The sequence below is a fragment of the Anopheles moucheti genome, chromosome X, assembly GCF_943734755.1.
Source record: "Anopheles moucheti chromosome X, idAnoMoucSN_F20_07, whole genome shotgun sequence".
Lineage (NCBI taxonomy): Eukaryota > Metazoa > Arthropoda > Insecta > Diptera > Culicidae > Anopheles > Anopheles moucheti.
Window position 1 is genome coordinate 15,333,298 of NC_069142.1, and position 23,698 is coordinate 15,356,995.

Genomic DNA, 23,698 nt, shown 5'->3' on the forward strand with positions numbered 1-23,698 from the left:
TCGATCATCCAGATGATCGTTGGAAACCTGGTAGAGGTTTCTCTTACTGGAGCTGTTGAACACATTGAGGCCTTACCTTGGGTAGAGGGACACACCGTGCAGACGATAAGGCGTCGCTTTATTTATATCCATATTTTAGCTGCTTTTTCTGTTAATCTTCTTCCGGTTAATTGAAGTTGTTATAATGAGTTATAAACAGACGAAGTTTATTATGTCTGTCGAAGATGTTTATAATTTCCTGTCCTGTTTGTTCTTGATTTTGATCGAACGATTGATTCCTGTTGCAATGCTAACCAAAGCAATAGTTATGATTCCTCAATTATTATTTACTACCTACGCACGCATAAAATGTGTCACCTATTGTCGAGGTGCAATCAATTGCTGCGCTTGCTTAAAATGTGTCGCTGAGATCGTACTGATCGGTCGCGGTGCGATCGATTGCTTTATTGATTATATAAATTGCACTATGGTCTATTGTTTGATGTGCGGTGGTCTAAATTGTTCTGCTTGCAAAGTAAATTGTAGCGTGTATAGTTTCCATTAACAGTGACGTTATGTTCAAACCCTTTCTCCATTCTCTTTTCTCCCCACAGATGAGTCACTGACCTGTAATGTATGCGATCGGGCATTCCGTTGCCGCCGTCAGTTGGCGTCCCATCAGCAAAAGAAGCGTCACTTTGGGTAAGTTCTCCGTACCGGTTATTGCGTTTGCACATTACTAGTTGCTAGGGCAAATTGTGATCGAAATTTTTGTTGTTATACTGTGAATCCCTCACACCTCTCAGCTGGCGCGGGGGATCTCTACTGAATGCTCTGGATGCCTTTTAAACCTGTTCGTACGTCTCTGGAATGCTTCGAACGTAAAGAAAATGTTCGATGATGTTGCAAGTGTTTTTACGATAACCTTAAATGAATTTGATTTAATGGCAATTAACAGTTCCTGGCTTTAAAACGCTTCTTCACCTTTTTATACCGAGTTTATGTATATTTTCATATACATATTTTTATACCTTTTGCTACTATTATTTATATTTTGGATATTTTTATTTCCAAAACTAATGGAAGACAGAGGCTGTTATTTTGGATTTCACCTAGTTTTATCCTACAGTTTTACATGAAAAATATTCATTTAGCGCAAAGTCCATCTTTACTTTTTGATCCCGATGTTTGCCCACTGTGCATTCGTCTGCTTCCTTTGCACACCTAGCAGACAGCATCCACCTTACCGAGTTTCATGCTTTCTGCCCTCCAACCGTTCTGTTGCAGATGATTCATTGAGAATATCGGCAGTTCCAGCTAATTATAGCGGGTTGATATAGACGCTCCCACAGTCCCCCTACGACTTCGTCTATTGTTGAGAATTCCAAATTCCCACTAACTACTCATCTAGAGACAATGATTTTTATGACTTTTATCGGCATTTGTCATTGTTATGACTTTAGCATTTTTATGACGTCAATTATTCATTAATAGCCAATATATATATTAAGACTTGATATCATTAAATGATATCATTGGTATTCACGCAACTAATTGAGTATCGGACGTGACGGACAGATACTCATGTTTTACCTGGTAATTTATTATTATTATCATTATTATTTTGTTAGTTTGTCCGCACAAGCTTCACAAACATAACTTATAACTAAACGCCTTAATTAAAAACTAACATAGAGGCAAAGATAAGATAAGTACTTACTTACTTACTTAGATAAATTAAGGCTAGTAAGGCAAGGGAAAGGAGGGATGAAGGTATCAAAGAGAGGAAAGGAGACGAGCACGATAGGAAGAAAGAGATCGGTGAAACTCAAACAGGTGACAGGAGGAGTTAAACAGATGCATTGCTCGCAACAGAGGGTTGTTGCGGCCAACAGGAGTTCGCAATGTGGGGGGATTTAAAAGAGAGCGAGGACGGAGGGAGCGGGTGGGAGTGTAAGGTATTGCAGACAAAAGATCCGGTGCATCTGTGCAATCCAGGAGGAGAGCAGCGATTTGGGAGGATTGTGCTACAGAACGGCGTGCCTCTAGAGTTTCAAGGTCTAAATCACGACAACTTGAATCATAATTGGGAAGGGCGGACGAGAGTGCCTCATAGCGTTTGCGGAAGACGAATCTGGTGAAAGACCCCGTGTACTCGCTCGATACGGTCAATGTGGATTCTAGCTGTCGGAGACCAGATCACTGAACAATACTCCAGCTTCGACCTGACCAGCGAAGAGAAGAGCACCCGGATACACGCGGAATCATTAAAGTCGCGGGCAATGCGTTTCAAGAGGCCGAGAGTTCGACGAGCCGAGCTTACGACCTCGTTGATGTGATGGCGAAAAGTGAGTCCACAGTCAAACCAGACGCCTAGGTCCTTAATTAAGGAGACTCTAGACACAGGATGATTGGCAAGGGAATAGGAAAATACTGTAGGGTTGCGGGAGCGAGTAAATGAAATAACATTTCATTTATCAGTACATCAAGTAAGAAGATTACGATCACACCAAGAAGAGAAACGATCTAATATTGATTGGAGGAACATACAGTCATCAGAGGAAGCGATAGGCAAGAAAATTTTTAGGTCATCGGCATAACAAAGGAAACAGTCGTCAGGTAAGACATCACAAACATCGTTGATGAACAGGACAAATAGTAAAGGGCTGAGAGCACTTCCTTGTGGAACACCAGCACTGGAGGAGAAGGGATGGGAAACAATATTCCCATGTTTGACGTAGTAGGAACGATCGCTAAGAACGAAGCAGACATACAAGGGAGGTATTAAGACCTAGGTTATATAGTTTTTGAAGTAGTACCGAATGAGAGACACGGTCGAAAGCGGATTTGAAGTCGGTGTAAATGGACTCAACTTGTGGGAACGAATCTAATTTAGTACAGAGGAAGGAGGTATAACGCGACAGGTTTGAAGATGTGGAGCGTTTAGGAAAGAAACCGTGTTGCTGAGGAATGACTAAGCGGCGCATAACATTCAGAAGAAAGGAATGGAGTATGATCTCGAATACCTTGGACAGGGCACAAAGCAGTGCTATACCGCGGTATCTAGCAACATCGGAAGGATTACCCTCCTTAAAGATGGGAATCAGGTAAGCCTGCTTCCACAGTTTAGGAAAGGTATTTGAGTTTAAGGATAATTGGAAAAGTTTTACAATAATAGGGGCTAATATAGATGAACAATGTTTTAAAACCGACGCAGGGATGCCGTCAGGACCCGGAGAGAATGAGTGCTTGAGTTTATTTAAGGCCATCATGACAGCACTGATGTCGATAGGTAATGCACTAAAAACAGGATAGGAATCACGAGCTGAGGAGAGTACCCCACTGCCCCCTGGAGCAGAGAAGGAACTTGAGAAATGTTCAGCAAAGAGGGCACAAATGCCAGTAGCATTATCTGAGGACCTTGAGCCCAGAAACATAGTGGAAGGGGTGGAAGAGGATGTACGCTGGCTGTTGACATGGACCCAAAAGGTCTTTGGATGTGAATAGAGGCGAGACTGTAATCTGCCTAGGTATAGAGAGTATCTGGCGCGGTTGTAAATGCTGTAGGCTGTAGCAGCATATTTAAAGTGCCGGCGATGATACTCTGATGGAACACGATGCAAAATACGAAGCGACCGAGCTCTGTCTTTACGAAGGGAACGAAGTGTACGATCAGACCAAGGAGGGGAAGGGGATGGTTTCAACCGAGGACAACATAAAGGGAAAGCAGCCTTAATAATACGTGTAAATTGGTCAACCGCATCGTCAATGGAGCAAATATTGTCTAAAAATGACCAGTTGGACGTTGAAATGAATTCGTTAAATTTTAAGTGATCTAATTTACGAAAATTAAAGCCGAGCCTAGGTTTAACACTTTTAGCATGCTGAAACGGAACTGATAAAGATAACTCAAGAGGGGGGTGGTAATTATCTACACGAAGGAGAGTAGTGGATGCGTAGGTAACGGAAAAGGCAAAGTGCATAGAAGATGCGTTGATAAAAAGGAGATCTAGCTGCCTGTTGAGGCTATTAGCGATGCCGGATATCTGGCTAAGGTCAAATTCGTTTAGACCATCTAAAAGGTATGAAGAGGAGGGACATATATTAGCATCTAAGCATGTTTCTCGGTAAGAATTGCATCAACGAAGCAGGCAGTGATAAGGTATAATAAAGCGTTATAAATTATTGCATTGCATAAGTAAACAGAGGCAAACCCTGACGAGGCACCATCACCAGCATGTCCACGGAGTTACTCATCAACGCCCCCAACCTGACGGTGGCCCTGCCACCTGCTGCAGTCCACTTTACCCCGCCTGGACATCTCACGGAGCACTGTTACTGCAAAACCCACTGATTAAATTCAACTTCAAAAGAATGCGAGCTATGGTTCTAGTGCCTGGACGTTGCATCTTCCATAAAACCGCTGCTCCTGTCGAGTCCTGTTAATTGTACACCCGCTACACCCGGTAGCTAACGGTACGGATGTGGTGTGCTGATGTTGGTGCAGTACCTGTAACGTACATCAAAGTGAAAGGTGGGCAGGTGGGCATATCGGAATACATAATTTTCCTCGCCAGCTACCCTGATTTGCTTTCTTTTATTAAAGCAAGACAAAAAAAGAAGAGGAAGGAACACGACCTGCAACGCAGAATTTAATCCTTGATGCGCTGATGAAGATGATAATGATGATGAAGATGATGACGATGATCAAAGTTCGCTGTTTAGATATTTTCATCCGTTATCAGTGGTTTCTTTTATTTCCCTCCATTATGTAAATGGACTACACCGTTTATGTGAAACGTGCAACACTTTTCGCTTCCTTCCGTTTATCGAATGGCTGTTGGTTGATGTTAGTAACATCTTTTAGACGTAAAGTGATTTCCCGGACCAGACCAAAGGGACCGGAACCGAGTTTGGGCAAAGTGTAAGCCCGAAAAGAACGGAGCAGCATATATGTTAATGGCATGTGCCAAATGCTATTTCCATACGCGATTACCTTTATCGCACTCACGCACATTACGTCTCATTTACTCCCGCCTTAGAGGCTGTGATTCAATGGTCTAGTCCTTTATTAACAGGTTAAAAGGTTGCACCGGCATGTAGCAGAAATGGACCAGCGTAACAGCAAACAGACGTAGTAGATAATTGCCTTTTTAGGCCATCGACGCGTTAGGATGAAACTATTTCTGGGCCGTCGAATGTAGCCCCCAGAAGGATCGTTCGTTTACATACAATACCGGGGGTGGTTATCGATGGAGGGTTTACTGATGGAGGATAAATAGTTATTGTGGCAGACCAAACACTCTCATGGCACCACCTCGGTTTAGCCGCAGTGATGCGCCGGGTTGGAATGAAACCACCGAGAAGAAATTACACCCAGAAACCGTCACTCACTGCTGCTCCTTTTGCCACGCATCGAGAGCTGTCCAAAAAAGCCCCCCCTGCGTTCAGCGTGAGTAAGGACCGTGTCAAGTGATTAGTTGGCGCCGTCCTGGCGTGTTCACCGTACGGACGGAATCTCCATGGACGTTCACACATTACTACCTAATCTCCGGGGAGCGGTTACCAAAACGTCAGCACCAGATGCATGGTCGCAAACGGTCCGCCGATCCACGCAGCTATGCAGCACACGCGACCAACCCCATCAAAGGGGTACCTCCGCTTCTCACATAACCCTTCGGATCGGGAATGATGGAAGTCGAGTAAATCGAGACTTATTTACCACGACAGACACACGGTGTTACGCCAGTCCTTCCATTTGTTTTTTTCTTTCTCCTGCTGGGGCGGAACAGTGCGCTCCGTTGCCGCGCACTTCAACTGCCGGCTCGAACCCAACCGAGCTTTAGAGTGGTCTCGTGCACTAGAGTCTTCCCTAAACCAACCAAACAACACCGCCCAATCGAGCGATTTTATGCGATGGCTGACGTAAAATGTTGCACACTTTCTACGTGCACAGGAGCCCCAGCTGTGGCTTTTCGCATTGCTTCGCGCATTCGGCGAAAGGTGGCTTGAATGTTTTGGGTGTCCTGGGCGACCGTGGTGTGGCGGTGTTTGAGCAAAATAACAACAGCACCCGCGCAGAATAATGAGGATAACGCCTGATAACCATGGTAACATGTTACACGCACCAGTCTCCCGGTGTTATTGCCAATCGATGAATGAGGTGCAGCCAGCCATCCTAAAAGTTATCGCGTCACCCCGGGGTGGCGTTGTTTTGTGAATGACAATCATGGCCAAGGAAGGGGCCACACATTGGTGCGTGCACCAATTTCTTTAATAATGCCAGATAAAAGCGATCTGTTCTAAACAGGCACACACGGTGAGAGTTGAATGAGCCCAGCGTTTTGCAGGTGGTTCGTGAGTTCATGCAACAAATTCCGACACCAAGAGCCTGTTCCTGGGAGGGCGAGCTTTTTGTCGTACATTATTAATTTATGAGGCGAGCAAATGCCTCAACGGGGTAAGCAAAAATTGACTTAAACGAAGGAAACGATTGGAAAGAGGAATCACGAAGGCGTTATCGGATACGGGAGAGCAGGCACGTTGAAATCGAACAGTTTATATGAGTCGTTAAAGGCTGAAAGTGTTCTTAGAAATGGGCTCTCTAGAGGGAACATATAGAAGGATCGAGGATAGCAGGACCACAGCATCAAGATCATGGGAGATGAGACAAGCGATGAAATAGGATTGAGACTGGGAGCAACGGGTGCTCAACTGCTCCAGCTTGCTGCTTCAATGCTTGGAACGATCCTGACGGAGAGTATGCTCAGTTGTTTTTCAACAAACCCAAAGGAAGGTAAATAAACTATTTGCAATAATTTTGTCTGAACCAAATATATCATTTTCGGGGCTAGGACACATTGCTTCTAGCCACGGCATCGCTTAGAACACTTAAGGAATTGAAGAAACTGCCAATAACACAGCAGCATCAGCAGCACTTGTTTTTCACTAGTGGCAATTTATCAGTTGCTAATGTCTGTAAAACACATAATCGATATTTTGCGGAAGGTTTGACCGGAGGATTAGCAGACGATGTTCCAACAAATGGGCTAAAACACGCGAAAGCGAGCGAGCGCGAAACTCGGATGAAGCAAACCAATCGAAGTATCATTTAACGCTTCGCCGACTCCGGTGGAAGATCTGGGTGGGCATGCGGAAGGGGCCACCGTAACCGACCGCTTTCCATGCCCGCTCGCCATGTTACCGCTTGTTTGCAATATCCTGCCACAACATGCACCTTTTCCGTTGGATACGCACCGGCGAATCAACTTTCAGCGGTTGGCTGAATTCCGGATGCTGCTCGAGCGTGTACTTTCCCCCCCCCCCTCCCTGCTACGATCAAAGTGGAACCGACTTACACTCCAGACGAGAGATCACTTGAGCAGAACGCAGGAACAGAACGAAAGTCACTGCTGGGGCAAGCTGGGAAGTGTGGGAAGACGCTCGGGTGTGAACATAGCGCGGGTTAGAGTGTATGGTTTAACAGTTCTAGCTTCACAACACCCATCCTGCACGATGGTGCCCGGTTTGGTTCACGCGGTGAGCAACTTCTGGAATATCCTGCCTGTTGGTGGAATAGAGAGAAAAAAAAACAGAAATGGAAACACAAACAAACGAACACGCGCCTTCGCCCAAAGCCGCTAGATATTTGCTACGGTTTCGCTGTTGGAAATAGTTGGAACGTGAATGCAACGGAGCACCAAGCTGCTGAACTGGCACGCGTGGGGTGATGGGTTCTTCTACTCTGGTGCAAACTTTACCAATACAGTGGAGTATTTGTTTTTTTTGTTGCTAAAAATGTTAAATGTTAGCGAAATTACCACCGCACAACGCTATTTGCATAGAATGGAATGCGATATATTAGTGTGTTATTCTGCTCAACGAACTATTTCACTTTAGCTTACCGCGGCTGAAGCTGAAGCAAAAAACCCACATATGTTTGCGAAATGTAATGTCACAAACAGTGGCGGGTTTAACGGTAAGCAAACTAAGCAATTGCGGGGGGCCTCGAGCTGACGGGGACCCCGAGCTGACGGAGGCCCCGAGCTGAGATAGGCCGAGAGTTGAGGATTTACCTTTTTCAGGAAGTGGGTTTAGCAAAAATTGGAGTAAGCAAGCTACGGGTATGCAGGTAAAATCCAAGAAAATTTTATAAGACAAAGTCTACTGATCTACTTTCTATGCCCCGATCCTGGGCTAGACCATTCTTCGGCAGGTGGCGAGCAAAAAATCTAATTACAGATCAGATCAGATCGTTGTGTGCACATGTGTGCACATCTAAAAAAACGCAACCCTAAAGCAGTTTTTGTACCCTGCGTAAACCATTCCCTTAACCTTGTAGGCAATTTTGTAGCTAAAAACTGTGCTAGTGCCGTGAAATATTTTATTTTCATTCAAAACTTATATACATGTCTACCTTCTTCCACACACCGTTGGAACAAATTACAAAACAAATTTAAAAATTGCAAAACTCAACCTATAATTATTAAAAGAATTTCTGATACAAGGTGGTCAGCAAGAGCGCTCGCTGGAGATGCTTTTTTTTGACGATGAGAGAAAACGAAAAAGAACAAAGCAATTCATGACGAATGATAACATGATGGAGGAATAAGAAATTACAGCAAAAGATAAATTTAAAATAAACACATTCTATGTGTAATTGCTGTAATGTAATATTGTAACATAAAAGCTCAATTAATTGTTCGAGCCAAAAAGTACGAATCTGTTCTAGAACCCTTCAGTGCATTATTTGATTGCAATATGAAGTCGTTGGAATCGTTAAAAAGAACATATAATGATGATATTGATGTACAAATGGTAGGTGATGAATTACTTACATTTCATGAAAGATAAGGACATAATTCAAAGTTCAGAACTGAACATTCAGGAAATGCATAAAATAACAAGACAAATGTTACGCACTTTCCTAAATATTGAGATTTTTTTTTTGTTTCGTTAGAACGGCCTGGCCGTATCGACAAAATATTGAGATATTATTGAAAATTTTCTTAACCATCCCAATGTCAAATGCTTCTGCGGAAAGATCGTTCTCTACTTTAAAACGTTTTAAATCATATTTGAGGAATACACTAGGAGCAGAAAAGCTGAACAATTAAGCACTTTTGTATGTAGTGCAAGATTTATTAAATCAACTAGATACAGAGAAAATTATGCAGGAATTCGCCATTAGAAAAGTCAGGTGCAAAAATATATAGCTCATACTTATAGAAAAGTGTGATATTTGATACAAAATTAAATACAGTTGCAAATGAACTCCAAAAAGACTAGAATCAAATTTTATTCTTTTCCTTTAAACGCAATTTACTTAAAAAATAAATAAAATCAATAAGTTTAACCAAAATAGAATATTTGAATTAAATTGAGGAAAAATATGAACTACAGGTATTTTCCATCTTTTTCAAATAAAACGTAAGATATATTTAATAATAAAAGCATTTTTATTAGGGGTCCTAAAACTATTGTTGCTCACGGCCTCCGCACTCCTAAATACGCCACTGCTCTGAACAAACGCATACGATTCGGGCTGAAAGCACTGAGCAGGAGGACGTCAACATGCAGCGGTAAATATTACCCCCTGCAAGGTTGTCATATGCAGCTAGCAGATTTTGATGTTATTACAACTGCAAAACTCGTAACACATGGGCCCCATCCATCCGTGTGTGGAAAGTGCATTATACGTTGCATATAGCCGCAAATGCATACATTTGTTTTCCTTGGTAATGTCTGCATGTCGAGAAAATTGAAACATCTAATCAACTTCAAAACAAAACCGAACCAGCATGCGTGCTAATATCAGACCGTTATTTAATTGAGCGCAGCATCTACGCAAGAAAGTTAAATTGTGATATCCTGATAAGGATGCCAAATATTTTTTCGGTGAGAATTCTACCAAGGCCTGCAACTTTGCCAGTAGAGCCCTGCGAGTTATTTTATAAAATTTTATCTATGAGATGTCATGTTCGCTAGTTACTGATAATCACATTTTCCACCCGGTATCGTTGCAGTTGCAGTGGCTGCGATAGCCTGTTTTCATCGCTGATGCTGCTGGAGCATCACAAGGAAGAGTTCGAGCACTGGAGTGATTACGAAGATGACAGGCGGCTACCGTGTTGTCGACGCAACCGGCGCGATGAGGATGACTATACCGATACCGAATCTGGCACCAGCGATGCGGAGAGCGAAGATCTGGAACGGTTGCTTTAAGCGGCGGATACAGAGTCCTGCCCTCCCTCCCAACCCCCAGGACCTGATGGCTAACGAAACGACGCTTGTTAGAGGATTAGTTTTATTACTTTTCAGCGGTGCATGTATGTGCGCGCTGTATATTTTGGAGATTACTATTGTAGCAAAACCCGGCGATGTTTTCATGATTGTTGCCTCCTATGTGTTACAATGCTCGTTCATAGAGATTGCCCTTCAATGTATATGTGTGAGTGTGTGTACTACCAACGAGACGGAAAAAGGTTGCATTTGGACGATTTGTTAGAGGCAAGCAACAGAAAGCGCTCCAAAGCACGCATTATTGTCTGAAGGAATATTTAAAACAAATGCATAGCATCAATCAAATACCACCCACAGTAGAGATCCCGGCTGCTAACTAAAGATTGTAGCATGAAATAACACCCATGGTTACATGTAATGTATTCATTGTTGAATATATCGTCCCTAAGGCCATCATTTCCATAGGAAACATAAGATCAGTAACTCAATCATTACGAGACTTTAGGGTGATAGATGTTGAATAGGGTAAAACGCTTATTATGCCATTATATATTTGCGATTACATTCGGCGGTGCCATGCTCTATGCTCACTAAGCTTTTGAAGCTGGACTGCAAATGCAACCTGTAACCTGTCCGGACATGCAATTACAAGCCACATTAAGCGTTTCTCCAATGTAGCATTCCTGAAGCGCTTTCCCATTACCATTGTTTATCGAAGTAATTGTGCCAGAGATCAGTGCATACCTACTTGCAAGCAACTGTTGTTATGAGATGTAATAATGACCGTTTCACGCTTGTTTGTACTTGCGAAGGCAGCAAATGATAAAGCGATGCAGTTTAGCAACAAACAATGTGCGCAAAAACAATCCTAAATGCTATCATGTTAGAACAGTAACACAAAGAGAACGATTTGTAATCTAACCGAAGACAATGTTAAACCATAGTCCCAATATATTTACTAGCAATCTAGCGAACAAACAAACCAAAGGCACATCTCCATTTATGTAAACACACTCAGTATTGATGAACGGATGAAGGTGAAGATACCGAATCAAGCAAACTCAATCGTCCCATGGTATCCGACCCTTGCAAGCATATATTCACGATGGCCGACTTTAAGGTGGAACCAAATTCTATTAAAATATTCATATCACAACACGTCTAACAGAGGCTGCAGGATTTGAAAGGGATAGACATTTCAACGGTGACAAAAATGGAAACGAGTAGCTTTCAACCTATATCACACGTGTACCACAAATAAAGAATAGTAGAAACCCGCAACATAAAATAAGGCAACATGAATTTAAAAAGGAAAACAACACAACTCCCTTACTAAAAACGGATGTACTGGCAACAGCGGAGCTGTGTTTCTATGGCTAATAATCAAGTAGCATGAATTACTACTGGCATGTAAAACACGTATATTGAACCTTAATGTTGTGAATGACGAGTGTAAACAAAAAAAAAACCAAACACACAAAATAAATTATATGAAATGGAGAAAAATCAAATTTCATTCCTGTCTTCATATTCGCAATGTGTATTAACCAAGTCACACGATTTGTATGCATCGTTGGGTAAAATCACAACCAAAGTATCGAACACTAATGAGATATACAATCGGAGCTGTAAATAATGTTTGATGCACAATTAATAGCTCTATTAACAAGAGAAGAAGAAGCACAACCAGCGGCGGATGAAACGGTAAGCGGATTAGGCGGTCCCTAGGGCCTCGCCGTGTTGGGGGCCCACACACATCCTTTTCGTATTTTGCGCCGTCCGTCGAAAACGCTCAGAAACGGTGAAATTTTTGGTTTCGGACACCAAGAGACCATCCAAACGAAGAGCTAGCACAAATTTCCGTACCGGGTGGTATCACTTCATATAACCGTACCCTTCCCTCTAGTGATCATAGGGCTTGATCCGTCGCGCTGAGACGAGACGCAGGATTCTCCCCACAGTACCTGAGCTATTTACTCTACCGATCGCTCTCCCTTGTTTGATAATATGTGTAACTAATAGCCAATCGTAGAAGATCTCTAATTGATCAAAAGCATCACAGCGAATGATAACGTGAGCGAATGATAAGCGATATCAATATATCATGTACAAACATGGCGGAGCCTTGTGCGGATCAGATTGATGTTATCTCCTTTCGTGGATGCTCTCTTGGTGTCAGAAATCACGAAACCGGTCGCTTCTGGCGTGTCCGATCGCATGCGCGGAGACTTCGACGAAAGGAAAAGCGCTTCAAAATAATATGCAATGACGACTGAGATGCACTGCATAATATGTAAGGACGACTGATGCTTTCTTCTAAACGCTTTTACGTACATACGTGTTTCTATGAAGTATTTTGTGGACAGTGTTTTTGTGTGTTTATTAAAAGTTTATTTAATAGTTCGATCTTCGGATTCGTGGTTGAGTTGAGAAAAGGGATCAACGGCGGATCAAACGGTAGACGGAACAGGTGGTCGCCTAGGGTCTCGCCGTGTTGGAGGCCCCAAAAAATGTGTGTAGTAGTTAAAGGTGTACACATAGACCCCCTCTCCTTATGCTAGAGGGGGCCCCGAAGGGTACCACAAGAGGCCTGTGGAGAAATTTGACCGCGAACTACCCGTGGGATGATTTAAAGTGAGTTCAGAAGCCCCTTCTTACGGCGCCTTTAGCTTTGCCTTATTTCAAGGGCCTCAATGCCCCCCAATTCATCGTTTTTAAAATTAGAGGCCCCATTTCCACTGAGCACAACCAATGGTTCGTAATCTGAATTACTTAAACTATATTTATCATTTATGGTGGTTTATTTAGCTTACACGTATGTATGTATGTCTAGGATTTCCTTTATATTTGTCCTTCCGCCGTTGTACGGGTTGCAATTCTAACCTTATAAGAGTGCAGCGTTATTTACCATCCTATCGGTATGCGTTTCATTGTTACGTTAAATTATCATTTAATATGTTGTGGTCCTTTTAAAATCTACACCAATTCATCCTAGACTGCGCTGCTACCACTTTCAAGCACGCCAGCAAACAGTGACGAGGGCGCCAGATCACAGCACGGATTCATTCACGGAGAGTGTTTATTTGGAAAGTTTAGATTTTCTTCAGTTTGAGGTTACAGAAAACAGATGATTCAACTATTGCTACACGCCTGACTTTGGATGCGTTCGCACGTCATATCGTTGGAAAAAAGTAATATCTATCTTTAGTTGCGAAATAGCTGCATCATTATCACCGCTTGTATTGCAATCGAACGCGAATAGGTACGTCTATGCGTATATTTCCAACAGGCGCAAACTTGTGAACCGCGCACTCGGCCAAGAAATATTACAAACTGTAGCAACTTATATCGGTTTTGGAATTTTAGATCAACTAGTGTAGATATTCTTCTTCTATAGCGGCACAACTACCAGAAAGAGGTCTACGGCTGCTGTTTCTGGCTTTCTTTGATTTTTAATTAACTCATAACTAGATAGTCAGTCCTGCGTACAGAGGAAAGCAATGTATGGAAATTGTGACGTTCGTTTCACCTTAGCGCGCAAGTTTCCTATACAAGAATCTATGTTTTGACTGCTAATTTTCTTTGATAAGTTTTCCCGATGTGTGATCAATTAGCAAAACATCACACATAGCGTAGAAATGATCAAATCGTACCAAGCTCAAAATTGTCCTATGTTTGTCTACAGCGCTGAAACGTTCGTGAGGACTTGCGCATGCTAAAAACCTAATATGCGGAAGAAAATTTGCTACACGTACAGTTCCAGATCTGTCCACTCAATCGACTTCCCTCAGCACGTCTCATTCATTTTGCATCTTTTCGACGGATAAGCCTCCTGTCTAATCGTACTCGTGGGATGATTCCCGCTTGCTGATCAAATTCTCTCGTTCTTCTTCATGCGATTCCACCAGCGTTGCACCAGGCGCAATAGTGAACGATGGTTGGGATCGATTGGTGATCTTGCTGATGCCATCACTCAACCCTGATTGTGTGAGGCTGTGTGACGAAAAACAAACAGAAATGGAGCAAAAATACAGTGAAAGGTGAAGAAAGTTACCGGTAAAACGGTGAAAGATTATTACTTCTACTTACATTTCTACTTCACCATCGTCGTCGTCATCGTCGAGATCCTCACCATGCACGGAAAAGTAGGGATGCTGCGAAACGGGTCGGAATTTGTACCCGGTCAGCACGAAGAACACGTAAGTGGCCATCTCCTTGAACATTTCATCCAGCCAAGCGTACTGGAATGCAACGGTTATCTACAAATGCAACAAAAGTAATAGATAGTTTACGTATAATATTCTCCAACATATATGCTACTCAAACAGCAACAAAAAATACCTTCAGCAGAATTACAATAATGCGTGTAAAGTATATGTAGCATACGATCATGATGTAGAACTGGCGGAACAGTTTGAGCTTGCGCAAATTGATAGCCGCTTTACCGTCCGTACCGGCCGCCTCTTGCAGATGCCGGATTGACCATACGACGGGAAACAGGATCGCACCGCAGCACAGCAAATCGACTAGCATGAATATATCCCGCCAGGTGCTATACTCCTTGTCGCCCTCATCGCTTTCGGCAATAATAATCTCAGCCACATTGGCAAGCACCTGCAACGGTATGACGATCATGAAAAGTTTCTTATCCTTGTCCGCCAGTATGTGCTTGATGAATGTCCACCCGGTGCCAATGAGTACTATGGTGATGATCAACACCGCACCCTTGAGTCTGCAGACGAGAGTGTAAAACAAGAGAGTATAATATCGATTAATCGATTAAACAAATACATATTCTGGAGGTTATGTATATATATGCACACTTACAGATGTGTGATGTAGTATAGTATAGCCCAAGCTTCCACGTGTTCACCCTGCACTTCTATAAAATGGTAGTTAATCGCGTGGAACATTAACGACAGCGACTTAAGGAATACCAGCACACCCATTAGGTAGTGTATTTTGAATAACGGATGTTTACTTTTACGCAGTATAAACACCCAAAACAGTCCGGAGAGGAAAAACAGTACGGACATCATGAAGTAAAGTGCCGGCAACGGCATCTCACCAGCCGATAGAAAGTTGCCACTGTTATTTTCCTCAATATCGACGTTAAAATTCAGCTCGTACAGACTGTTCGGCGAGTAGTTTGGACAACTGTGAAAATATAGATTATACAGCCCTTCCTCTTTCTTCGTAGCAACGTATATGGCAAACTGTAATGGAAAGAAAATGATGTAAAACATTGCATTACATTGCGTATGTGGGTTTCCAACCAATTTACACTCACATTAAAGCTGTAGTACTTGAACATATCGTCTTTTTTTACTTCCAGCGGCAGTGTTAGCTTACTACAGACTGTTGCCACATCGGCAGTTTCTGCCACTGCTGGAGCAAAATCATTGGACTCTGGTACATGATATACAGCCCGGCGACGGCGTTGCATATACACCATCTTAGAATCGCTGACTTGGGCGAACGACTGACGCTTCGAGCGCAGTGCTGGCACACCACTGCGGTCTTTGTACAGGTGAATATTCTGCCAGTCCTTGGAGCAACTAACATGCACACTGTAATCGATTGATGGATAAAAGAACAGTAATTAAATCAATTTGCGTGTTTTCTTTTCTCGTGCACGCCATCTCCTACTCACACATTCTGTTTAAGATCCATCTTAAAGAACACAATAGGTCCATTACTTTGAACAGCGACTGGTTCGGTGAGAATGCACTTGTCCTGATGCGAATCCAAATACGGGTTCATCGAATCAGACATTGTTTTGTCGAGCGAAAGACCAAACTGTTTAAAGTAATGACAAATAATGCAAATGAAAAGCATGTAATAGTTTACCCTCTTTATCGTCCATGCATACCATGTTCTCTTCTGTACCGGGATCTACACGAAAGTGTGACACTCGCACATCCAGTACGCCACCTGCATAAAACCCAAACGTACTGAGCAAAATGTACCGTCGGAAATCATCCTGAGAGCAGGGGAATATTTGTTTAAAACGGTTACGTTCTGATATTGTTTTCTGGTATGTATATTTACCCGAACTTCCAAGTGATGTCGCCTTGCAACCGTTACCGTCACGAGCAATGCAACGATCAGAACCGCCACGGTCATCAGTAGGCCGGTCCATCTCCGGCTCATTTTTCCTGGATTACGTTGTTGAAATGTGCACCAAACGATTACGTGCTACCGTGCCACTGTTGCAAGAAGCCCCAATCAATCACTTATACGTAAATATTCATACCCACTGTAGGAAGGGTAAAGTTTACACAGTAAATTTTACACTGTCCACACTTCTCAATCATGACTAAAAGAAAAACATCAAGGTGCAAAAGGAGAGACTCCCTGGCATCAAGCCACGATATATCGTAAATTGTAACTTGCCTATTCAACAATGATGACCAGAACAGCAGTTTTGCTCCGCCACAAAATTGTTCCCGGGCTAGGAATAAAACAAGAGCAAAATATAAGAAAATATCTCAGTTTTCACTAGGAACACAGCATAAACACATCTAAACAGTGAAAATCATTGCGTTGACGTTTCGTTGCATCGCGATGCCAACCAACTTGTGTGCCCGTGTTGATCGATTTCACTGAGGTGAGAATGCCAAATGTACAAATTAGAAGAATTACCAAAAAAATAAAAGCTCCAAGCCTCAATCAAGGCTGTTAATCGAATTACAATAAAAATATTCAGCAATTAATATTTTCCGCTTAATTAAAAAGAAAACGTATTTTATTTATTTGTTTTCACAGTTATTCACTGCGAACGCTGTTTATCTCACTTCTCGTGCATTTCTTCTCACCTTCTGCTCATCTGTCATGGCGCAACTCATCTTGTAGTTTATGTTCGCTAAATGGAATCAACGTAGGCGGTAACTATGCTAGTTTACATTTTGTTAATAGCAACCCTTTGAAAATAAAAGCAAATTCAATAAAAGGATCATACGCATGATCCTCCGATATACAGGAGAATACATTTTATTCACACTTTACATCATGCTCGCCAATATTGAATATTCAGTGTTATATTTTTTATAAGTTATAGGTATAATAACAGTTGTACACCTTATCAACATTGATGGTTAACGTAGTCGGGACTTTTTTCGCGTTTGATCATATTTAAAACAACCTGCATTACCTACTCGTCCCAGTAATCTTTAGTTTCAATCAACGGGCCCTATGCAATACCAATTCATCAATAAGTTATTGCCATCGTTTACTGAAAGCGTTTCTGTAACCGGCAGACAAAAGCATTCCTTTTCTAAAAAAAGCGACGCGATGCGAAGCATTCAATTCAACTTATCGATGTGGAACTTGAATGAATTACATTTGGTTTACAGTGAAGCAAATTTAATACAATGCTAAATCATAAGGTTAAGCGACACCCGTTTTATACCACATTCGTTCAATATATTGGAACAAAAGCCATTGAAATGTGATGTGCTTAATTGCATTCTAATAAATTTTTAGACCCCTTTCTTGTTTCGTGTGAAGCACTTTGGCTGCAGTGGATTCTAACGATATCTTAATGAATGTTTCAATAAGAGCATCGTTAAGGTCGCTAAGATAAACGAATGTCTCGTTCGATATCGATACGTGTCGTAAATAAAAAATAAGCTGGTTTTAAAACAAATTAAAACTAGCTTCAAAAAACCATACTGCATAACCCCTGGCACCTGGCAGCTGTTTCGTACCCTCTCTGACGCTCACAGACACACACACTCAGGTGGGTTTCAGCACAAAAGGCGCTATGGCCGTGGATGCATATGACGCTGCAATCTGGAAAAGGGGGCTCGATGTCTAGGCAAAGTTGCAGCACGAATTAGTCTTCTTAGCCGTCTTGTAGAATGCTTTGCTCTGTATCGACAGGGACTCCGACTTGTACACCAGATCGTCCAGCTTCTCACCCCGGTCCAGGACTGCGTCTATCGTGTTACGCAGAATGATCTTCGTTTCGTCCAAGTCCTCCTGCATGCGCGTTAGTGCGTCGGCTTCCCGTGGGTCCTGATATTTGCTGAGCGTGGCCGGCAGTGTTCCGAACTGTATCGCCGATTCGTTTGTCGTCACGGGCCAAAGTTCTGCGCCTACCTTGGCGGTAAAGTCATCCAGCACCTTCGTTAGCAACGTGTGTCCGACCCGTTGCGGATATTCATGGTCCGCTATCAGCACGGCGGCCAAATTGTCGGCCCGGACATATACGTGGCACATGTACACATCTTGTTTCACCGATTGCCGGGTTGCGGCCTGTGTTCTTTCGACGAGCGTTTTGCTGGCAAAACTGTTTCCATAATAGCGGTTCCAGAATACATTACTACTGGATAATCTTTCATCGCTTATGAATACTAATGTAGGTAACCTTACCTGATGAATTCCTGTACCGATCCACGCTGAAAGAAGGAAAAGCTTTGCAAATCATAGGCCGATTTCAGCAGACGTGCCTCGGTTGGGGCTTTGTAAAAGACACTAAGGGCGTATAGTTTCACCATTTTGTATGCTTCACAAGTTTGGGCAGAGACCTTCGACGTCGATAATTTCGTCTTACGCCTCGTAGTTGCTTCGCTGAGCGGTTTAAACAATCGGTTTAATTGAGATCACAGGGCTACGAGGGCAAAAGCTGCTGTTCGATTTGCAAGTGAGTAGAAGTAAGTGTTTGTTTGTTTTTTTTGTTGGATGGAATTTCTGGTCTTTCAGTATTGATGGAATGATAGGAAAACTACTGGCCTTCCACGCAATGTTACGCTAAACCCACTCTCCGATAGCAAAGTATCTCGAAGAAGTCTTCCGTTTCAGAGAATGTTTCCGTATGCACCTATGAAAACTGTAGCTCTAAGGCTACGAGATGGAAAATCGAACTTTCAATCTGTTATGATCGTTTCCTGCTACCACCTAAAGTAAAGCGTACAAAGCAAACACAAACACACGCATTCGCACACTTTGACCAATCGTCAATTGGCAGCATTTGACAGCTGGCAGGGGAGGGACCATTTGACATTTGACTTCGTTTCATTTTTCACATTTATCGTATCTGCTTTGTGAACGTAGATATTATTATGATCATTGTTAAAAATAAATCTTGAATTACGATACGAACAATATAAAGCAATCTTCCAATTACCATGTCCATAAAAAAGGTAATATTTTTTTTAAACATAAAAGTACACAAATAAAACATAACACAAATTTTGTTCCTTGGGAATCTGCCATTTCACTCGTCCGTTTAAATCTTGTTTCCCACTGTGCTTTGAAAGCTTGTTCCATACCACGCCAATATTGTGGTGTTGTTGAAACCAAGCAAGTTTGGCAGTACTTCGTGCGTGTTTCTATCGTTTCGCAGCATACGGCTTATTTCAGGTAATAATGCTGTTCCCTGGCAAATAGGACATAACAAATTTGGTAAAAATCAGTTCACTAGGCTTGCATTTTTAACAAGTTGTTTCATCCAGAAAAAGAATGCTGACAGCAGGTGTTTTAAATATATAGAATGATGCTTCAGTGAGAGGGTGCAACCACCAGCAAGATGTCTATGCTTGGCGTCATTTAATTCTTTAGACGACAACGTGATTGTTTCTGGTATTTAATTTGTAACGTAACATGTTGTGCTGGAATCGTACTACGCTCCGTTTATGTAGAAGCGATAGAAGAATTAGCACGTTATTCAGAAAGCTAACTTCGAGTAGTCTGTTTTTACTTTCAAACAGAGACTTGTACAAACACCTGTACAATGAAGGAAGAACGAGAGCCGAAGGACAATTTTGGATTGAAACCCGCACAAAACGTTACCCCCGGAATGAAACAAGAGTTCGAAGATGATGCGTGGAACAATAATCCAGCACGGAGTAATGCACCCAAAGAGGAGGTATGTAGGTAAACGGTTCTGAAACTAAATGATATGCTGGTTTACATCATATGGCTTTTCAGGGGGAAAACCATGAAGAACCGTCGGAAAACCCAAAAGCGGTGCTAAATGATTGTCTGCAGCGGTTCGCGAGTGTGGACTATATAATGGAGCCGGGAATCTTTGGCCAGCTGAAGCGTTACTTCCAAGCTGGTGGCACTCCGGAGCATGTAATCGATCAGTTATCATCGAACTATGCGGCAGTAGCTCAAATGGCAAACCTCCTCGCCGAGTGGCTTATCATGGCTGGTGTGGGCGTGACTGACGTACAGGCGATGGTAGAAAACCATCTGAAAGACATGATTCTGAAGACGTTTGATCCAAAGAAGGCGGACAAAATTTTCACCGAAGAGGGCGAAACACCCGGTTGGTTGACGGAGATGATAGAACATCATACCTGGCGCTCGTTAATATACCGCCTGGCGGAAGAATATCCGGAATGTTTAATGTTGAACTTTACCATTAAGTTGATATCGGATGCCGGATTCCAAAGTGAGATTACTTCAATTTCGACCGCCGCTCAGCAAATAGAAGTGTTTTCACGCGTGCTAAAGACGGCCATCGCCAAGTTTCTGAGTCATCCAGAGGACTGGCAGAGCGCTATTGAAGAGGTGGCAAAGATGGTATGCCACGGACAGCACACGTACCTGTACAGCCAGGTGCTGATACAAGTGCTGTCACAGGAACCCAAGGGTGGATTCATCATGAAACGTCTTTCACAAGAAATTACCAAATATGCGCTGAAGAAGTATGTTATTCAGTAATAGTTGTACATTTTGCTTATGGAAAATTGTATATGATTTTTTTTTCTGTTTTAGCAATCACAACGTAACGCCAATCACGATGGCTTTGAATGGTTCTTCTCGTCATCCTCAAGCATGCGAGGCGCTTACATCGATGCTGTCACGCAACACACTCAACCCAGCAGATATAACTGTGCTGTATCGCAACTACACTTCCCCTGAACCGCCTCCCATCGATTTGATCCGCAATCCACAGTTTCTTGACCTGCTCGTCGATTCGCTGTTCAAGGTTGGAGTGAAGATTAACCAGGAGCACAAATCGAAGTACATCTATCTGCTCGGATACGCGGCAAGCGTATGCGAGATACCGTCGAAGAAAGGGCAACCAAAAGGGCACCGGGTACTGAACAAGGATGAACTGAAGGCAACGATCATTGCCATCGAGAAGGTCCACGCGATATGCAACGTGAGTCGTGGCTCGAGCGAACTGATTCCGGATATCTCTACCCTGTACAGCTGCATCCGGTTTCCGGTGGTTGGAGTGGGCGTAATCCGTTGGGTGGAGAACACCGTCACTGAGCCTTCCTACTTCAAACTATGCACCGAGAGCTGCCCGCTACATCTCGCTTTATTGGACGAAGTGGCATGTGTGCATTCGTCGCTACACGACCAAATTTTGCGGCTGCTGGTGCGGTTGTTTGAGTCGAAACAGGACGAGCTGGAGATATTGGTGCAGCTGGAATTGAAAAAAATGCTGCTTGATAGGATGGTGAATCTGTTGGCTCGTGGATGTGTCGTTCCGGTGGTGAAATACATCAGCCAGTGTTGCACGAAGGGCGACACGGACATTTCACTGATAAGGTACTTTGTGACGGAGGTGCTCGAAACCGTAACGCACCCGTACTCGAGCGAGTTCGTTCAACTGTTCCTCCCGATGGTGGAAAACGAGGAAATTACTGGTTCAATGCGCGGTGAAGGTGATAACGATCCAGTGTCGGAGTTTATAGTACACTGCAAGGCACACTACACGACGCTATAGGAAAAAGAAAATGTACAGCTTCAATGTACAGGGTATTGTAAGGCTATGATTTCAATAGTCTAATTTCATGTATAGCTAGGCACTAAGCTAGGGCACAAGGGTTGCTTGTACTCTTGTACGAAGCGCCCTATTGCGAGATTTCAGTAATGGTAGGCAACTTTAGCATGGACTAGGCTCGTCAAATCGCATTTGATTGATTCTACCTAGAAAAGGTTTTGCTAAAAATGAATGCACTCAACGGAGCGAAATAAGAGAAGAATACGCTTGAAAGAAGCGTCCAGAGAACGCTAACTATACCATAGGATGTTCTGATAATCATAAATACACGTATGAGATATAGAATAAATTAAAATTTGGTACAATTTTCAAACCAAGAATGTAGAAAATGGATTATACACATACGCGAATTCATCAATAGTTTTTTTTTTTTTTGGAAAATTGGCCAAGTGAGAAGATGTGAGTGTCCAGACCGAATTTAGAGTTCAGGACAGAACGCATTCGAAAATAACCCTAGAAGGTGTTCAGTAAAGCAAACGAATTTTTGACAAATTTCCATTGGAAACAATTTGTTTGACAAGCATGAATACGGGGAATTCATGCACGAGCAAGAATACTGTATTAAGGAGTGTGTGAAACCCTTAAGATTGACCAAAAGTAATAAAATTAAAAGATGAAAACACCATCTACTGCACTTTGAATAGTGTAAAGCAAAACATTAAAAAAAACACGTAAACGCAAAATTAGAATAGATGAAAAACATTCAACGAGTTTTTAGAAAGAAACCATCCCAAATATGTAGTGTGTGTTCAATTATTTCGCAATGAAAAACTATTTCTAATTATCGGAACAGTCTTTAAACCAACATAGATCAATGCGCAGTTGCTAATTCAAAAGGATAGTTTTTCAACACAGAGTGTAAATGTATATATTGAGTTGGTAAGTAAATCAGAACTGAGCATGAATTGAATAAAATGGTCAGTTACGGATATTAATTCTGGTGTGAATTATGAGAGCGGTAAGCCATTCGAAAGTATCATCGCGATATAAACGAAAACCGAAGCCAAAGAATATGGTGCTTACGGTGTTGCTCCGAGTACAGGCCGTTCCAGAGTGACGCGGTTCCTCTTATACGTGGTATTCGGAGATACGCGGTTTTTGGAAATTCTACAGCTGAGTTAGTTTATAGCACAAAATCTAAGCGATGGAAAATTGGTCGAAATTACCAATTTTTGTCATATAAAGCATTTGTTTTTAATTTATTTTAATGTAACCTTTCTAAAACTCGCCTGAATAGTTGAATAAACTAAGTGCAGAGAAGTCAAACGTCACAGAAATAAGAAAAGTATAGCCACACAATCGATAAGGCAGTGTGATTTGGTTAATTGAGCAATACGATATCTGTGATTTTAAAGGTTTGACGCTCAAAATAAACCTCAGAATTTATTGATGGATCAATTGATTTTTAACGACCACACAAAGAACCACCCAAGAGGAAACATATGTCGCTGTAACAAACAACTTAGATAACAAATTTGTTGATCGCGAAACCGGCCGAGTAAACATGAGACTATGGAAAGATCTTTAAGCGTGCGAATTATTGGGTTAAAGAATGTAATGGGAAGATAGTGGATAAAGTTTGCAGGAAATTGGACGACTTTGATTTCTCAACTGATATTGGACAACACCGATATATTGACGCGTGCGGTCCGGCACAAACACATGCGAATGAGGAAGCTTCCGATAATGGTACGTCTCGCACCAGAGACGCCCTTATCAATCGTGATC

At 42.4% G+C, this 23,698-nt stretch overlaps 4 protein-coding genes across 5 annotated transcripts in view; 2 read left to right on the forward strand and 2 right to left on the reverse strand.

The window, feature by feature from the left end:
* Positions 1–11,709, forward strand: part of LOC128306825 (myosin-G heavy chain) — a 76,690-nt gene extending 64,981 nt beyond the window's left edge. The window contains exons 3-4 of the mRNA XM_053044445.1: positions 594–681; positions 10,005–11,709. Of these exons, the coding sequence (XP_052900405.1) occupies positions 594–681; positions 10,005–10,203 (287 nt within the window). The 3' untranslated portion in view covers positions 10,204–11,709. The remainder of the gene's footprint in view (positions 1–593; positions 682–10,004) is intronic.
* A 1,573-nt stretch (positions 11,710–13,282) lies between these two features.
* LOC128306795 (protein GPR107) lies at positions 13,283–16,417 on the reverse strand. The gene is made up of 8 exons (XM_053044410.1): positions 16,273–16,417; positions 16,094–16,204; positions 15,875–16,020; positions 15,512–15,791; positions 15,049–15,437; positions 14,563–14,953; positions 14,311–14,480; positions 13,283–14,214 (listed from the first exon to the last, which is right to left on the reverse strand). The coding sequence occupies exons 1-8, from the start codon at positions 16,372–16,374 to the stop codon at positions 14,058–14,060; spliced, it is 1,746 nt and encodes a 581-aa protein (XP_052900370.1). The 5' UTR covers positions 16,375–16,417; the 3' UTR covers positions 13,283–14,057.
* A 711-nt stretch (positions 16,418–17,128) lies between these two features.
* On the reverse strand, positions 17,129–19,119 carry LOC128306887 (synaptobrevin homolog YKT6). Its single transcript, XM_053044525.1, has 2 exons — positions 18,598–19,119; positions 17,129–18,514 (listed from the first exon to the last, which is right to left on the reverse strand). Exons 1-2 carry the CDS (start codon positions 18,720–18,722, stop codon positions 18,037–18,039), a joined length of 603 nt encoding a protein of 200 aa, XP_052900485.1. The 5' UTR covers positions 18,723–19,119; the 3' UTR covers positions 17,129–18,036.
* Positions 19,120–19,521: 402 nt separating this feature from the next.
* LOC128306865 (negative elongation factor D) lies at positions 19,522–22,329 on the forward strand. 2 transcript variants are annotated; one of them, XM_053044498.1, is made up of 4 exons: positions 19,522–19,587; positions 19,935–20,092; positions 20,155–20,879; positions 20,950–22,329. In XM_053044498.1, the coding sequence occupies exons 2-4, from the start codon at positions 19,958–19,960 to the stop codon at positions 21,911–21,913; spliced, it is 1,824 nt and encodes a 607-aa protein (XP_052900458.1). In that variant the 5' UTR covers positions 19,522–19,587; positions 19,935–19,957; the 3' UTR covers positions 21,914–22,329. The 2 variants fall into 2 exon arrangements, with proteins under 2 accessions (XP_052900458.1, XP_052900457.1); XM_053044497.1 differs by having other exon boundaries at positions 19,565–19,587; positions 19,914–20,092.
* The last annotated feature ends 1,369 nt before the right edge of the window (positions 22,330–23,698 follow it).

Excerpts from the sequence above, each read along its gene's own strand:
- LOC128306865 (XM_053044498.1), top strand. The coding sequence starts at position 19,958 with ATGAAGGAAGAACGAGAGCCGAAGGACAATTTTGGATTGAAACCCGCA. Across the intron at positions 20,093-20,154 it reads GTAATGCACCCAAAGAGGAG|GGGGAAAACCATGAAGAACC; the intron begins GTATGTAGGTAA and ends ATGGCTTTTCAG. Across the intron at positions 20,880-20,949 it reads ACCAAATATGCGCTGAAGAA|CAATCACAACGTAACGCCAA; the intron begins GTATGTTATTCA and ends TTTCTGTTTTAG.
- LOC128306795 (XM_053044410.1), bottom strand. The coding sequence starts at position 16,374 with ATGAGCCGGAGATGGACCGGCCTACTGATGACCGTGGCGGTTCTGATC. Across the intron at positions 16,021-16,093 it reads CCGGTACAGAAGAGAACATG|TTTGGTCTTTCGCTCGACAA; the intron begins GTATGCATGGAC and ends TACTTTAAACAG. Across the intron at positions 14,481-14,562 it reads TTATTGTAATTCTGCTGAAG|ATAACCGTTGCATTCCAGTA; the intron begins GTATTTTTTGTT and ends TTGCATTTGTAG.
- LOC128306887 (XM_053044525.1), bottom strand. The coding sequence starts at position 18,722 with ATGGTGAAACTATACGCCCTTAGTGTCTTTTACAAAGCCCCAACCGAG. Across the intron at positions 18,515-18,597 it reads TCGGTACAGGAATTCATCAG|TTTTGCCAGCAAAACGCTCG; the intron begins GTAAGGTTACCT and ends TTATGGAAACAG.